We start from the raw sequence: 17152 nt of genomic DNA on the forward strand, positions 1-17152 counted from the left end.
GTTCACCTAGGAGTATGGAGTCTTGCAACCTGGTCTGGCTTCTTACCCTTAACTAACTTTAAGACAGATCACTTTAGAATTTTGAGCTTTGGTTAAATTCAAACATATCATGTTCCTTGTCTCTGAAGCCCCTTCCAGATATAACATTAACTCTACTGAGAGAGGCCATCGCCAACTCAAGTCTGAATGTGAAAATGGAATAAATAAGACCAATTATTTAAAGAGATGAAACAGCTTTCACAGGGAGACATTTTAAAATCGGGAAAAAAAAAATCTTAACACTCAAGTTTTGGGAAACATTTTATAATTTATATATAAAATCTCAGTAAGAAACAATGTAAAATGACAGAAATATCCACCTTACATTAAGAGTCAAAAAAAAATTCACACACATTGAATGTAAATTTTAATTATAAAACAAGAATATGAACAAAACACTTTAAAATAATCTCAATTATTTGGCAACTCATCACATCATTGCTAGAGACAAATTTGATCTTAAGAAAAGTTTAATTTTATGAAAAACTTAAGTTGGACAGTTTGCTCATATGGGAGTTAAAACATGTTTAAAAAAGAATCTGGCAATAAAGCCAGGTTCTATCTTGAAATAACTGTGTATAAAACAACATATAATCCTGAAGCTCAACAGACAGGGGTGACCTAATCTTCAATGCGTTTCTCTTCACTGAAAAAGACACTGTGGGAAGAATGTGCAGTAACACAGAGAGACATGGGTACCGACAGGGGGGTTTCTGCTGCGGTGACGGACCCAGAACCCCCGACGCCGGAGGGGCTGGTAGTAAAGTCACAGATTCGAGCATCACCTACAAACGAGTTACATTCTTAAAAAACAGTCACAACTGTGAAAGGAAAAGCAATGGAGACCCTTTCTTGAGCTAACCTACTTTACTCGGATACATGCGAGAAGCGTCTGTATTTCCTGCCAGATGAGATTCAGATATTTACGGGGGAGGCAGAGTCCTAAAACATCTCTACTGATGACTGCATAGCATTTAAAACCCCCTTTTTTTTTATTAAAAAAACAATAATAATAAAATAAAATAAACAGATATATAGTAAAGTTCACAGATAAGTTTCTCTGTAAAATAAATAAAGTGTTCATTGATTAGCATCATACATAGAGTAAAATACAACCTATTTTTACATGTTTATATACTGTACACAGATTACCAGTGGGCAGCCTGGTGTCTGATGGGCTGGAAGGGTTTACATGAGTGACGTGTCACATCCGGAAATCCCAATTTCGAATGTTAAAATATACAACTACTTTGTTTTGAGTTCAGATACAAAGTAAACTTATTTTCCTTTATCTGAAATTAATGTACATAATACCTCTATGAACAACAGTTTATAAAGCTGCTTAGAACGTAACACCTAGGTACTTGGCACACATGCACGGCCTTCCCCCGGTTAAATGCTGCGGCCCGTGGCCCCGAGGCGCGCCCCTCTCCTCGGCCCCGTGGCCCCTGGGGACCGGCCGGGGTGGCCGCGGCCCCGTTACCGCTTTGCCTTCTTCACCAGGATCTCCTCCACCCTCTGCTGGCCTCTGGTGCGTGCCCCGGGGGGGCTGGCTTCTCTTTTGCGCTTGGCAGAAGGGGAGAGCTGTGCCTTTGATCTGCAGGAAACAGAGGTCAAGGCTGTGATTAAGACTCGACGAAAAGGACCTGCTTCAAATTATTTGGGAGATCTTCAAACACTGGAAGGTTTTTGAACTTGAGAGCCAAGAAGAGGAAAGCTGGATAAGGGCTACACGGGAAAAGGGGACCCTGGAAGAGCCTGTGCTGACTGCTGTCTACCGACAGCCTCACTCCTAACAGGCCATGAGGAGGAGTCAGGAAGCCCCAGCTGAGGTTCTGGGTGGGTGCTGACCCAGGTCAAGTCCACTTTCTTCTCGAGCACCTAGTTCTGGTATCTATACAGAAGAGACATCAACAGCCAGTCCCACGTGAAACAATTATGAACACAGCAGGATGGCATGATCTGAGCACACGAACACCGGTGCTCGCAGGATGCTCCCAGAGGAGAGCTGGCAGTCTTAGAGAGGGTGTGGGAACTCAAGAAGAGCTCTCCATCCCGTCTCCCGGCTAGCAGCCCAGCCCAGGCTGTTCTCTGTCCTGCCTGCAGAATGACTTGTCGGAAATGTCAAGTTAATCACGTCCACGTCACGATCTCGTTTATCTCCATCCTCAGGCTCTCTGATGCCTTCAGCACAGAACCATCCGGAGCCCAACAGAGTCCCTTACCACCTGCCCGGGATGCCCTCCTGGACTGCAGCCCTGACAAAGCAGCCTTGTTTCCTAACGCACAGTGTTCTTTCACATTGTCTGCTTGGGCAGGTAATTTTTTTTGGCTTCCCCATGACTCAGTAGTAAAGAATCCACCCGCAGGGCAGGAGACACAGTAGACACAGGTTCGATCCCTGGGTCGGGAAGATCCCCTGAAGAAGGGCATGGCAATCCACTCCAGTATTCCTGCCTGGAGAATCCCCACGGACAGAGGAGCCTGGCGGGCTACAGTCCATGGGGTCACAAAGAGTCGGACACGACTGAAGCAACTGAGCACACACGCAATTTTTAAAAATACCCCACACCTCCTATCTAGCAAACTTCATTCTGGAGCCTCAGTTCAAGAACAATTCCTTCTGGGAACTCTTTCTCATCACAGAGCAACCTGCCCTTTGGGAACCCGCAGACAGCACTTTCTGTCTCCACCAGTACACTTCTGGTTGTTCGTTTGTCCACTAGGGTTTTTCAAATTACAGGTTACAGCCTTTATTTTAAAACAAAGTATTAATAGAACACAATAGAAAATACCATTGATGTCATGTCTATTCAGTTTGGGCATGAAAATTTTGTTTCAGTGACGGAGGCAGTATTGCAAAAGACAATCTTCCTGTGAGCCGCCTGCTGTAAAGAGAGTTTGAAAACCAGCTACACACACGTCCTCCCAGTTAAGACAGGATGTTTCTCCAGGGCAGCTGCGGAGGTTATTCATTTTCCTCTCTCCAAGGCCTAGTACAAAGCCCGATCTGTGTACACGAGCAATAAATGTTATACCAAAGAATGAAGATGCTTGGATAACTAAAATGACAGGAGATGGAGAAATGGGACTTCACTGATGTGAAGACCTGTCTGCTCACTGTTCCTTTGACAGCAGAGGTAAATACGCTCAAACTGACTCAGATAAAGTTGAGTCAGGTACTGTTGTATACCATGCAGTTCAAGCAGTTGCTTGTCAATATCCCATTTCAAGCCGTGTCTGGGGAGAGCCACCAGCCAGAGTGACCAGCTGTTTACCCAGGAGTGGGTGTGTTGCCAGCACAGTGCTGACGCCATGCAGTGGAGAACAGAAGCTTGGCGCAGCGGCTTCTGCCCAGGGGCGTGAGGTCAGCCAGGCAGGCCCTCTCTTCCCGCCCAGAGGGTGGCCTGTGCCCAGAAGCCCTGGCAGCACCTGGGAGCTCATCAGCAATGCAGACTCTCAGGCCTTGCCCCAACACTACAGAAGTGGAGCCTGCGTCTCAGCAAGAGCCTCTGTGACTGGCCTGCACACTTGAGTTTGAGAAATAATGAACCAGACCTTTGTGAGATTCTTCTCCTCAAATACACAATAAAGATAAATACTATGTTTTATTTACTGAGGAATAATGGGAGAGAATCCACGTGAAAGGTGCCTGGCACTCCAGTTTGCTTCTCTTTCTATCATGGGGGAATAATAGTGTGCGTGCACACACACACACACGCGTATGCTGTGAAGACCTAATGTGATTCAACGTACCTAAACAGCCATTGTATATTGGGAAGTCTTATTTTTTGATGCTATCATGTACGGAAGGTAAGTCAAGTCCCTGACCTCAAGGAAGAAGCTTACAGACCAGGGAGGAAGACAAAATGAACACCCCCAAAGCAATGGCACATGCCACTGCACACCACACACACTGGGCCGGAAGGGCAGAGGACGGGGATGTGGCCGGGCGGAAGCAGGCAGGGCGTGTGTGTGCAGGACGGAAGGATCTGGTGATGGGGGGGCTGGTGGCGAGGGTGCTCCTCAAGGAAAAACTGGCACAAACTGCAGGATGCGGGAAGGTGACTCGGGCGGCATGAAGGTGCCCGCTGGCCCACGGCTGTACCTCAGGCGGGTGTCCTTCTGCTACCTCATCGCCTCTCCAGTGGTCTGTGCAAAAGAGAGCTGGCTCTGGGCTGTAACCCACTCAACCACGCTGCACTGCTTTAATCCAGCACCCGGCGCTGTGCCCAGCTGGGGAGAAACAAGGCGTGCCTTTGGTCCTGGGGGGCAGGAGCTGATGGCAAGGAGCACAGGATAAAGCCAGTGCAGGAGTGCTGTGAGGCAGGGAGGACTGAGGCTCCCTCTGGGAGTCCTTCCCGCTCTGTCTAGAGTAGGTTTCCACTTGGCAAGCCGAGGACCCCCAAAGATAGCTGTGCGGCAAGACTCTTAAACTTAGGGAGAAAGTATCAGTGCACCACAAAAAGCTTCAGGGGGCTAGAGATGACTTCAAGTGTCAGCAGGGACTTTCCTTCCTAATGGGGGGAAATTTACTAACTTCTTCACTGGCAGATAATTTTTCTTTTGCTAAGTTTTGGTGATATCTAGTAGAAACTACTCCTGGGCTCCCAAGTTTGGATGCTGCGTGTATAGACAGCTCTCCATGCTTCTTTCTGAAACAGCTGACAGAAACCCTGGGCGATGGCAGCACTGAACGCCCCAGCCCCTGAGACTAGAAAGGGTGAGGCTCCTCGTGGGCAGGGCAGAGGTGGGGACAAAAAGTAGGAAAATGCCTGGTTCTCTGGGTCTTGGCTGATGAGCAGAACTTCATGTCACCAAGACTAACTCTGCTTCCCTGACTCCAGCTCTGCTTTTACCATGTGGATACTTGACCATGACTGAGAGAAAGATGAACCTGTGATCAACAGAAAACATACTGGCTGATAAAGTGAGATCCCAAAGTGCTCACCAGGGCAGAAGGTGGACCAGATGGATGAAAGCACAGTGTGAAGGCCCGGTGACCGGGTCTAAGCAGTGGGGCCCGCACAGGCAGCAGGTGAAAGAAGGGGTGCCTCAAAGGACAAGGGATGCGCTGAGCTGCTGTGCAGCCCAGGCTGGGGGAGCCCAGCAAGCTGGATGCAGGCTGAGCTTGGTCTCTAGGAAACAAGGCGGACAGTCCTCTTCTGGATCCGTCAGCACACACCTGGAGTCTACATTTGCTTCTTAAAGAGAATAATCAATAGATAAACTGATGAGAACAAACAGGAGGACGAGGGGGCCCAGTGCAAGAGGAGACCGGGAAGCTGCCCTCCGGTGTTTAAGCGAAAGCTGTACAGGAGGCTCTGAGAGCAGAAGCTATGGGGAGGCCAGTGCCCACTGCACACGGAAGAAAATCTTTCCCACCCAAGGTAACACGCAGAAGCAGAAAGACTCTTCCAGAGCAGCTGGGGCACCGTGATCGAGACCCTGATGGGCCCATAGAGACCCCAGGCGACCCTGAGAACCTGGGAGATGACACAGGCGCCATAGCCCTAGAGCCAAAGCACTGGCGCCGAGGCATCTGAGGTGAGAAGAGCCCACGTGGAGACCACAGGCTGCTGCAGTGCACGGAGGAGAAGCATCGATAATCCGGGTGATCACAGAACCATAACATAATTTACTTTTGAAGAATGGATTTGAAAAGGCACACGTCTCAGCTACTGCAGATGCTCACTGGAAGGTGCCTTGGCGGCCCGCATCGGGCCCGACTCCACTGGGTGATCTCCCCGTGATGCTCAGGAGGGCACGGTGGTGCTGGGGGTCGGCATCTAGACGTGCCCCCACCCTCTCGGTGCATGGTGAGCTGCACTTCTCAGTCAGCAGGTTATCTTGGTTTTCTGATTTCTAGTCATCCAAGCTGCCCTACCTGGAAAACCTTACCTTTAGCCCTGTGAGCTCCTAACGTCTTTTGGCTCTAAAAATCTGACCAGGGCACAGATAGCTAATGATGTCCAATTTTAGAGAAATTAGAAATTGGCTGATTTTAAATCTTTACATAAACACGTAAGTGTCAATGTATGGCAAAAACCACTACAATACAGTAATTAGCCTCCAATTAAATTTAAAAAAAGGCAGGCAAATAAATAAACACATCAGAACTACTATACTGCAGTGACAGATGTTAATAAGTGATACTCTTGAAATTAATATTCCTCAACTTTCTAATCTTGGATAATGAAATTATAGAAGATGATACTAAGATTAACAGCTTGTGAATCACATTAAAGATGGAAAATATTCATGCTTCAGAAGTTACAAAACTATAAAGTGATAACACATTTCTCAAACTGTGCTGTAGGAAAGGTACCCTGATTGATGCTACCAGGTATAATGACACAGGGAGGGGGCTGGCAAAGTAAAACTGACAAAGTTGGACAGGCTTCCTTCCTCAGGACCACGACTAGTGCGTTACAGTGGACACTGGCTCAGAAGGAGAGGGAACTCACGGGCACTCCCCAGACTCACGTGAGCCCGGCCTTCTTTTCTCCAGAGGCTTCCGGCTACGTGAGGGCTTGGGAGCATGCCCCGTGGGAAGCGTAGGACATCCCCAGCCATGTGCGTGGAGAATGGGGCACTCGGATGGTCTCCTGTGACGGACCCATGACATGGTGCTGGGAGGGGCACCGACGATGGGGACGGGTCCGAGCCTTCTCCCTCACCGCAGCTAAGCACGCTGCGCACGCGGATCATGCTGTATGCGTCCGTTTCCACCGACCGTGCTCAGCAGGCCTCTGAGATCTAACTGTACTTGATAAGTATTCATAAAGGAACCGAATAGGTTCCACAAAACAGGCATCGAAGCCTGGCAATGATTCTAAAGGGCTCCTGGAAAATGGTTTAAGATGGAGAACGGGTTTCCCCGGGGGGGAACTGAGATGTCAGAGGGCTGGGAACACGTGCTCTCTCTCTGCTGGGGCTTGCGTTTTGTGCAAGGAGAGGGCTCACTCTGTGGCACGAGTGAGGCAAAGAGATGGAGCCCTCGCTGTGGTCTGATGGAGAGCTGGGGGAAGGTTCTGGAAGCTCCTCGTGGCCCCATTACCTCTGAGCCTCTGATCTGGTGCTGGACCTTGTGGTGGCTCCGGATGGCTCCTCGTCCTCGTCCTCCTCCTCCTCCTCCTCAGACTCCTGGTCTTTCTTGTCCTCAGTCGCTTCAGAAACTGATTTCTGACGTTTGCGCTCTGGCTCTGAGGATTCTGTTCAGACAGAAGGGAAACATCTGGACTGTACAATTCCCAAAGACACTTCCAGAGGACAGAGTCGCAGAGTTTAGAACAAAGGATATTAGGGACTTGGAGGCAGAAGAAGTGGTTTTCCACTTCCTTTTTGTTTCAGCACTTGCAATTCACAACTGTTTAACTTAATCTCAAACACATTTGGGATAGTTTACTTAGGCGGTTCACAGCCAGCATTTGCGAAAAATTCACATGTGCTCAGAAAAGCATCTGGAATGTGCCATTTCTGACACGGGATTACAGCCATTTCACACATATTTATGTAGCATTAATACTAGCTGGACCCCACTGGATTTTTCCTCATCCAAAGAAAAAGTCTTAAAAAGGTGACTCTGACATGTAAGACCTTGCCAGTAACATACCAGCATCATCTGACAGAGTGAGCGAACGCTTGGGCTTTCTTCCTCTCCGACGCACACTTGCCACAGATTTTTCTTCACTATCATCCTAGAAGAAATAAAGTTAAAGTGGAAAGGATGGTCACTTGAGCATTTACTAAGTTTTATTTCTATAGGACATGTCTTGATCAGAAAATTAACACTTACGTTGCTTCCACTTCGTTCTTGAAGGTTAGGTGTTTCTTTATTGGTTTCATCTTTAAGAAAAGAAAGATTTCTACATTAATAGTTTATTAGTGTCAAATTAAATTTCAACAGTTTGTTGTCTGTGAATGTACCTAATTAGTGCTAATTAAGGTATCGTTACACAATTCATCATTGCTTTTTTGTATCAGCCAAACAAAGATTGAGATGGAAAACCTAAGCAGAGAACACATCAGAATCGAAGTCAGGACACCCAAGTTTGCATCTCAGACCTGGCGTGAATAAGCTATGTGATCTGGGCCAATTACTTAAATTCCTAGAGCCTTGGTTTTTTATCAGTGAGAAGGAGTTGGGTTAGAACGCCTTCATGGTCTCTCTCTTTCAGCTCAAATATCTGAATCTGGAAAGGGAGGAGGAAGAGGGTATCCAGGGAGCCCCCGACATAGCAGGAGCTGCAGTTCAGGATTACAGACTTCACTCAAATCGTAACACAGCTCTCTAAATAGTTTTTCCAGAGTCATGTACAGATGTAAGTTGGACCATTAAGAAGGCTGAGGGCCGAAGAATTGATGCTTTTGAATTGTGGTGTTGGAGAAGACTCTTGAGAGTCCCTTGGACTGCAAGGAGATCCAACCAGTCCATCCTAAAGGAAATCAACCCTGAATATTCATTAGAAGGACTGATACTGAGGCTGAAACTCCAATCCTTTGGCCACCTGATGTGAAGAGCTGACTCATTTGAAAAGACCCTGATGCTGGGAAGGATTGAGGGCAGGAGGAGAAGGGGACCACAGAGGATGAGACGGTTGGATGTTGTCACTAACACAATGGACATGACCTTGAGACGGGAAGCTTGGAGTGCTGCAGTACGTGGGGCTGCAGAGTCAGACGTGAGGTAGGGACTGAACAACAACACAGAGCACAGGCGCCGTTTGACAGGGAGGAGAACGAGGCCTGAGCAGGTTGGCAGGTGCTTTGCTCAGAGTTCCGCAAGCAGCACGTGGGGTGGGGACTGGATTCTTAGGACCATACACTTCCATGATGGGATCTAGAAAAGTATACTGGATAAGTCTATCTTAGGTTCTGTATACCTATTCTTTATGTATTGGTTTCCTGTAGACGTTACCATTTTCTGAGAATGTATCTGGTAAGAAAAGTGAAATTTATTTCAATGCACTTAGACGCCAAAATTATGAACATGTTGACTAGACAACTCAACAGCTCAGAGGCGAACTTATCAGTAACGAAGACTGTATAGCTGCCATTTCTGAAAGTTCACTATACAAACGATGCCAGAGTTAAAAACCCAGAAAAAGGCCCACAAAGAAGAATCTAGTCTTAAACTGGTCATTGTACCCAGATTCAGAAAACTACTGCTGAGCAACAGCATTAAAACAATCACGCAGCTTAAAATAGAGTCTTTAAAGGGCATTTAACTTATGGAGATTTCTCCTTGTGCGGATTTAAAAATACAATTATGGATAAAAAGATGGTTAAAAACAAAACATTCTTTTTTTTTTGTTAAAAAGAAAACCTTAACTTTCAAAGAGATAAGAAAAAGTAAAGTATGATCATAAGATCCCACACATAGCTAAATGTGGAAAAATTCTCAAATTACACATTTGCTCTTATCTTGCTGATCAGAATATATATTTCATGATATCACCATGCTATTTATTTGATCCAAAATAGCTGTCATGTTCTTTTTTTTTCCCTAATCAACACTTAAAGTCCACCAATGTCTCTTTCTGCTTGTATGTAAAAAGAAAAATTTAAACCATGAAATTAAAATATACACATGGTAAAAATTCTGGAAAATGTAGGCACTAGTGAAAACATGAAATCTTCCTATTATCTCACCAAGGTGGCTCAGACGGTAAAGAATCTGCCTGCAACGTGGGAGACCTGGGTTCAATCCCTGGGTTGGGAAGATCCCCTGGAGGAAGGCCTGGCAGCCCACTCCAGTATTCTTGCCTGGAGAATCCCCATGGAGAGAGGAGCCTGGCAGGCTACAGTTCATGGGGTCACAAACAGTCAGACATGACTGAGCGACTAAGCACAGCACAGAGCTAATCATTATCAACATTTTGGAATATTTTTTTCTCTCTGGACTGAGGACAAAAATACCTCATCGAAGCAACTTTATTATCTCTTGCATCCTAGCTCTGTAAGCAGTACCAGCTGCTTTCAAAATTCTTCTGCTGAAAACAACAGGCTCTTGGGCTGAAATCTTATCTTCCTGATAAGAGCTCTCAGTCCCCAGGTTCATCTGTTTTTCCCTTAAACAAGTCCAGGAAAGTAGGGTCTGGACGTGGCCATGCCGCCCCCCTCCTCTTTGAGGCTTCCTGGACTGACAAAGACAAGAATGACTCAGATCACAGGAAAAACCAGCTACTAGAATCTCTCATGGCTACAAGGGCAGCTGCTTTTACCAAGGAAGCCACTCACTTCATTGAGAAACAAGGACATCCTAAACCCTCCCCAGCCTGCGGTTCCCCCCGGGCCGCCCCCTTCCTTAGGTCACACACAGAGCAATGCTTTCAGGCACACACCCGTTTGCATGACTTTCAGCTTGCCGCCAGGTGGAGACTGTTCTACCTAAGTTTAAACAAGGAAAAAAGAGAAGTCACTGGTTTGTCATCATCACACAGGAAGTCAATCAACAATGTGAAGAAGGTTCAGGACCTCTGTTTATTATGTAGATAGAATATCTGTAATCTACTTCCTGAAGTGGATTAAATACACCCAGAAAATATGGATACGGCTTCCCTGGTGGCTCAGAGGTTAAAGCCTCTCTGCCTACAATGCGGGAGACCTGGGTTCGATCCCTGGGTCGGGAAGATCCCTGGAGAAGGAAATGGCAACCCACTCCAGTATTTTTGCCTGGAGAATCCCATGGAGGAGCCTGGAGGGCTACAGTCCACAGGGTCGCAAAAAGTCAAACACAACTGAGCGACTTCACTTTCACTTTTCACTTTCAAACATGGATGGCTACGAATCTGAACTCACGGGTCTTTCCACAAGGATTAGGGCTGCCACACGCCTCTTCCCGTCATGCTACTGCTGCTGTGAGCACTGGAGGTGACAGAGGGCTGCTGTTAACATCCCCCAAACCGGCAAACCATCTTCTGTGTGCTGGTAAAGGCACTCACACCTTTATATGTGGCTCTTTGGTTTAGCTGTCTTGTAAGAATTCTAGTGAGGTAATGATTTCTTCATATCCAGGGAAATGGGAATCTGGAGAGGGTCATGTGACTGGCCCCGTGTCACAGCATCTGGGAGCAAGTCGTCAGTGAAGACATGTCTGTTCTCTTAATAATGCTATCACTGAAACTCATGCATTGAAGTCTTGGTGCAATAATTTTGTTGGGTACATACTTCAGGGTCAAAGATAAAGAACGGTAAAAAAGATCAAGTATTACTACAAACTTTCCTGCACTGAAATTAGTGTCCATTCTAATAAAAAAGGAACTCCATTCAAAGTAGTAAGACAGACACTTTGGAGGGTTCCATAAAGAAGCTGTTATCTAAAAATCACATAAAACAGGTATTTTCTATGTTTTAATCAAGGATGACAAGAAAATAAGTCCCTAGATAATTTTTATACAGCTGATGTGACAGGTGAGGATAGAGTCAAACTAAATTACAATGAATATAATTATGTTTATATGACGTTATTACTAATTAAAATACTATCTGAATGGTTATTTGAGGTTTTATTTTAAAAAGTTTCTTTAAAGCTTTTCAAATATTTAAAAAAAAAAAGCTAGTTGAAAATACTAATATTGCAGTGTACTCTTTCAGGTCAAGAACAGCCAGTTGAAGAGTTCTCATCTTTCGCAGTTACTTACAGTGACAAGGCCAGCATCTGTTTTGCAGTCATCTTCTGAAAAACAGGAAATAGAAATCCCACTTAGAAAATCAGTTTGAAAATATCTTGTGTGTGAACTGAAAGCACACCAATACCTACTTGTTTTTAATGATGTTTCTACAGGGTGTTTACGAGGTCTTCCTCTTTTCCTTTTAATAATTACTGGCTGATCTTCCTAAGGGGGAAAGGGGGGAAAAAAAAGGGAATAAAAAAGTTCTATCATCTATTACACAAATAGGTTGCTTTCTCAAAATGGAATTTAGAGTTCCCTCCCAAGAGGGTTCAAATCCCAGCTCTGTCTCTTAAGAAAACACGTGACCTGGGGCTCAGTGGTTCATTTTTCTCAGTGCAGTCGCCTCACAGGAGAAACACCTGTAACTGCGGTTTGAATTCACAGAGCCCTGAGGACTATGAGATAATGAGGTACTGGGAGTGCTCAATGACGGCTTTTACTCTTGTAATAAACATGCGCGTCCACTTCGTGTGCATTTATTCCTAGTCACTTGTGATCAAATGCCATCCCTTACAAAACATAAAGGAGGCCAGTGAGGACAAACATAACTATTAAAAAGCTGTATCAAGACAGGCAAACTTGGCGACGGCTATCTAGAGGATCTGGCTGGGGCACAGCTTGTCTCCCCTGATTTATGGGCCTGCACCTCAGGTCACTGCGTCCTCTGCAAATCCCGAGGGGCCTGGAGTGGCAGAACTGGAGGTCTGCCTCTCCTGCAGCCTCTCAGGAGTCCCTGACCTCGCCCCGTCAGGCTGGGTCCTGGCTGGCACCCGCGGCCGGCGCTCCGCACAGCCTGCCGCTGCTCCCGTTTCATCCCGTGGGACCCCAGGGCTCGGCAGCCCCGTTCTCTGCGCTGAGCTGGAGCCTGGCTTGGCTGTGCGAAGCTTCCCGGTCAGGAAGGGACATGGACACTGAGGTACAGATCTGGGCTGAACCCATGGGGCTGACAGAAGGAGGTCTCATACAAATGTTGGGAGAAGATGAAGACACTGAGGACAAAATACATCAAAATGACACTGATAAAGTGCTCTGCGTGAAATGCTGTCCGCGGTACTAAAAAAAGAGCTACTTCACAAGCATTTAAGAACAACTCTGGGTAAGAGCACACTGATGCACTCTGTTTTCAGTACTTGAAAAAACCTGAACAAATAAATATGAAAAACATCTCTACCTGAGATTTTACGGTGTCATCGTCATTCTGCTCTGTCTTTTCACCGGCAGCTTCACTGCTGCTGGATTCGTCTGCAGAAAGAGCAGAGCTCGTTCACTGCCGGGGCCACACTCAGCCTCAGCGCCAGGACACCCACCAAGGTGACCTAAGTCACCCGCATGCACACAGACTCCGTTCTCAGGTGGACACACTAAAGTTCATAAGCCAGAGTCTGGTTAACCAATAAGCAGCACACTTAATGTAGAACAGGACCTTGACTAAAAACAATCTCCAAGCCCTGTTATACTCAGCACGACCACTGTGCTATATGGAGGGAAGAAAGACCAGCAAACCACAGTTTCAGCTGGCGAAGCCTGGTGAGAGAGGTGCTGACTGCTTTGAAGGATTAGTCTCTTTCAAAACAGTTTAACTGAGGAGATGTCTTACTCACCTTTTTCTTCCATGGCCCTTGAAGCAGTGCTGTCTATCTTAGAACTTGCTTTAGATAACTCTTCCAAATCTCCAGAGTTCTCTTCCTATGGAGAAGTTGAACAGGACAAGAAGCTCCCTTCTCATACCCATTTCAATATAATTACTTCAAAAGTAATTTCCTAGCCTGTTTGTTGGACTTTTTTTTTTAAAGTAACTATTTTGCTGCTTGGCAGACTATACAAAAGGATTCAAATTCTGAAGGCAGAAAAACACAAGATAAGGTTATAAAGCAACAAGGCCATTATTTTCCTGCAAAACAGAAACTGCTCTTTTTGCTGACCCTGGACTTTTCAAGAGAAGCTCCAAAGAAAGAACTTAAAGGAATTTCCAAGAGATATTTTTCTCTTTGTTGGTCGAGGGGAGGGACCAGAAGAAAGGGATAAAGGAGAAGGAGCCAAAGAGAACTTCTGGTGTCCAACTGGGCTGGTTTAGATAAATGGTCTATCAATGGTTATATTATCTGTCCTTAGTTGCAAAAAAGTTTTGAGCATGAAATAACCAGTTGTTTATACTACAGTATTAATATAATGTATACACAAAATTATACAAACTAAATTTAAAATCAGAGGACCGTTTTATACATGGAATTTTTAAATAAAAATAATTAAGTCAGAATATATTTAAACTTAACATTAAAAACCTTACATGAAGTTAAAAGTGAAGTGAAAGTCGCTCAGTCGTGTCCGACTCTTTGCGACCCCATGGACTGTAGCCCACCAGGCTCCTCCGTCCATGGAATTCTCCAGGCAAGAATACTGAGTGGGTTGCCATTCCCTTCTCCAAGGGATCTTCCCAACCCAGGGATGGAACCCAGGTCTCCCGCATTGCAGGCAGGTCTTTTACTGTCTGAGCCACCAGGGAAGCCCTACGTGAAGTTTAAGAAAAACTTAAAAGCTACCCTTTAATCTGCCTTGCTCCAAATTAAGGAGTATTGTCTCAAGATTTTTGTTCTCAATAGGTCAGGGGAAGGAGTGGGCTTTTGAAAACCTGTTTCTCTCCTTGGCCATGACCAGCTGAAATTCCTGACAACGTATGACTTCACCTCTTCGGTTGTTAAACTTCCTTTACTGCTTTTTATTTAGTACATCAGTTACGGGGGAAAGGAGACTATAAACTGGCTTCAGTGGGCTGGCAGTCAGCTGAAGATATTTTTGGAAGCTGACTTAATACTTTTGGAACAAGCTGGAAAGAAACAGATTAGGAAAAGAGGGAGAAAGAGAAGATAGAGCAGACTGGAACAGTCAGTAAGCACTGAGTCTCAGTAATGTAAGAATGTCTAGAAGAGGAGAAACCTGGCCTAGAACAAAAGACAGGATAAGAACAGAAATAAATATTTGTGAGTTACTTCCCCAAGACACAAGACGAAAATAAGACCACAGGAAAAAGGACGATGAGTGAGCCGCACCCTCGGACAGTCTGTGTATTAGGGGCTGGAGGTGAGGCAAAGAGAAGCCCGTGTATTACAAATTTACATCACATGTATCACTGTATTTCACTGCTCTGATACAAGTATATCTGTAATAAAGCTTATTATACTTGGGAACAAAGGACCTCAAAGTCTAAAGAAGTCAATAATACCACTGAAAAAGAACCTAAGCAATGATTATACCTAAACTGTGACAGTAATAGAATCTTGCAGTTTATGATTATAAAGTGTAACATTTTTCTTTGAGAGAGTCTAAAAACTATACACCTTTTGCAATAAATACACAGAATACATACACACAGTGATGTAAACAGGCTACCCCTAAAACTTAAATTTAATATGTGGAAAAAATACCTTTGTATCTTGTGGCTCAGTTCCAGAACACTGCCTCTGTGCTGTTTCTATTTTGGAATCCAGGACATCTGGGGTATCGTCTGAAAATCAGTTTAAACAGAATCACAAAGGAATAAAAGCTAAATGAAAAATGAAATGCACAGTTCTATTTCAAGACAGTTTGAGACTTCTTTCTTAGGCTTATGATACAGTGAAGCCAAAGCGATCCTAAATGTATTTATAATGTCATGTGACACGAGCACTGGGCACTGGCCTGGGCCCTAGCAAAGCCGAAAAATAAAAAATCTACAAATGCTTAAATGACTCCAACAAAACAGCAGGTTCTGTGGAGAGGGCTTAGGGCATAGAGTTTCTAGACATACTTTTTAACTTCCTGAACAACTTACTCTCTAAGTGGTATGGCTTAGTGATGAAGACCATGATCTTGGGAATCAGATTTACTTGGTAGAGAAAAAGTCACAATTTCTCAAAATCTTTATTTCTATATTTACAAAATGGCAATAATATCTGACTCACATAGTGATTGGGAATGTGTATGAAGTACTAGAGATAGTACCTAGGTTTGGTATGAACTCAATAATTACAAAACATGTTCCCAACCAAAAAAGTAAAGTATGTAACTATCCATTTTTTCCTCACATATTATTTGTTATTTAATGAGTTTGCATTTTATGTCAGGTATTAAACTATAAAAGTCTCTGCACTGTCCAAAATGGGAGCCACTAGCCACAATGGCTCCTGAAATTTAATTAAAAATTCAAATACAATGAAAAACTCAGCCTTTCATTCACAGTGACTACATTCAAGTGCTCAACAGTCGTGCGCCTTGTAGCTGCCAGTAGACAAAACAAATACGGAACATTTCCACCTCAGTGCAAATTCTATGGGCTGGCATTGTTACAGACTGAGAGAAAATCAACAGCATGAAGCACAGAAGGGTTATTATTACAGGCATGTTACTAGAGTGCTTCACTAGCTCTGTGTGAGGCCTCTGTTTATGACATAAAATAAGGAACTCAGTGGCACCTGGAGCCCAGGTGACAGAGGGAGCCTGGGTTTCTGTGATTTCCAAGGGCTGGGTCTTCGCCGGGAACAATCTAGCTTCTAGATCAAGTCCAGAAAAGACCCTGGAGGGGTCAGGCTGGTCGGGAAACACACGAGACTCAACAGTTATAAACGATTCCTACCCTCAAGAATTTTCTATGCTACTGGCCCACTATTTGGATGTGGAAATTATATGATTTTCAGAGACATTTAAAACAGGAACATGTATATTCTAGATACCTAGTTCATCTTCTGAAGAGAGGTACTGCTTCTTTGTTTTTCTTTTAGGTATGTGCCTTTCTTCCTCTTCAACCTGGAATTAAGAGTGACTGTATTAAAGGCAGCAGAACCTGGAACCAATTCTACTTAAATGGGAGCACACTGTATTAGTTTCTAGTCCTTGAGACAAATTTTTTAAAAATCTAGAATGATACTTCTGTCATCTAGATTCAGACTAGACTCATTTCGTAAGCTTGAGTCTTTTTAAAGATTTGAATATAAACCCATAAAAAATATCCAAATCTATTTTTCATTTCATAATGTACTTCAACAATTCTAAAATATGTTAAAAATATCCTCATTTTACCACCTTTGAAGTCAATCTATGTTTTGCAATTGATGGCACGTCATAAATTAATTGGCAGCATTTTTCTGCTCTCTTGGTGGCTCATTAAAAGGCTGATGAAAGGAAGTATATAAGAAAACAGTATCACTTCAGCTCAGTTCAGTTCAGTCGCTCAGTTGGGTCCGACTCTTTGCGACCCCATGAATCGCAGCACTCCAGGCCTCCCTGTCCATCACCAGCTCCCGGAGTTCACTGAGACTCACGTCCATCGAGTCAGTGATGCCATCCAGCCATCTTATCCTCTGTCATCCCCTTCTCCTCTTGCCCCCAATCCCTTGCAGCATCACAGTCTTTTCCAATGAGTCAACTCTTCGAATGAGGTGGCCAAAGTACTGGAGTTTCAG

At 44.7% G+C, this 17152-nt stretch overlaps 1 protein-coding gene across 2 annotated transcripts in view; it reads right to left on the reverse strand.

Annotated features, from left to right (window-relative positions):
- Nucleotides 1-287: 287 nt before the first annotated feature.
- The window catches only part of BOD1L1 (biorientation of chromosomes in cell division 1 like 1), a 53410-nt gene continuing 36545 nt past the window's right edge, over nt 288-17152 (reverse strand). The window contains exons 16-26 of one of the 2 annotated variants that reach the window (XM_027545052.1): nt 16424-16496; nt 15140-15219; nt 13319-13403; nt 12889-12959; nt 11804-11879; nt 11685-11719; nt 10386-10431; nt 7838-7887; nt 7655-7739; nt 7100-7253; nt 288-1636 (exon numbers count right to left, since the gene is read on the reverse strand). In XM_027545052.1, the coding sequence (XP_027400853.1) occupies nt 1519-1636; nt 7100-7253; nt 7655-7739; nt 7838-7887; nt 10386-10431; nt 11685-11719; nt 11804-11879; nt 12889-12959; nt 13319-13403; nt 15140-15219; nt 16424-16496 (873 nt within the window). In that variant the 3' untranslated portion in view covers nt 288-1518. Of the gene's footprint in view, nt 1637-7099; nt 7254-7654; nt 7740-7837; nt 7888-10385; nt 10432-11684; nt 11720-11803; nt 11880-12888; nt 12960-13318; nt 13555-15139; nt 15220-16423; nt 16497-17152 lie in introns of those variants that run through there. The other variant, XM_027545053.1, reaches the window with a different exon arrangement.

The sequence above is a fragment of the Bos indicus x Bos taurus genome, chromosome 6, assembly GCF_003369695.1.
Source record: "Bos indicus x Bos taurus breed Angus x Brahman F1 hybrid chromosome 6, Bos_hybrid_MaternalHap_v2.0, whole genome shotgun sequence".
Taxonomy (NCBI): Eukaryota; Metazoa; Chordata; class Mammalia; order Artiodactyla; family Bovidae; genus Bos; species Bos indicus x Bos taurus.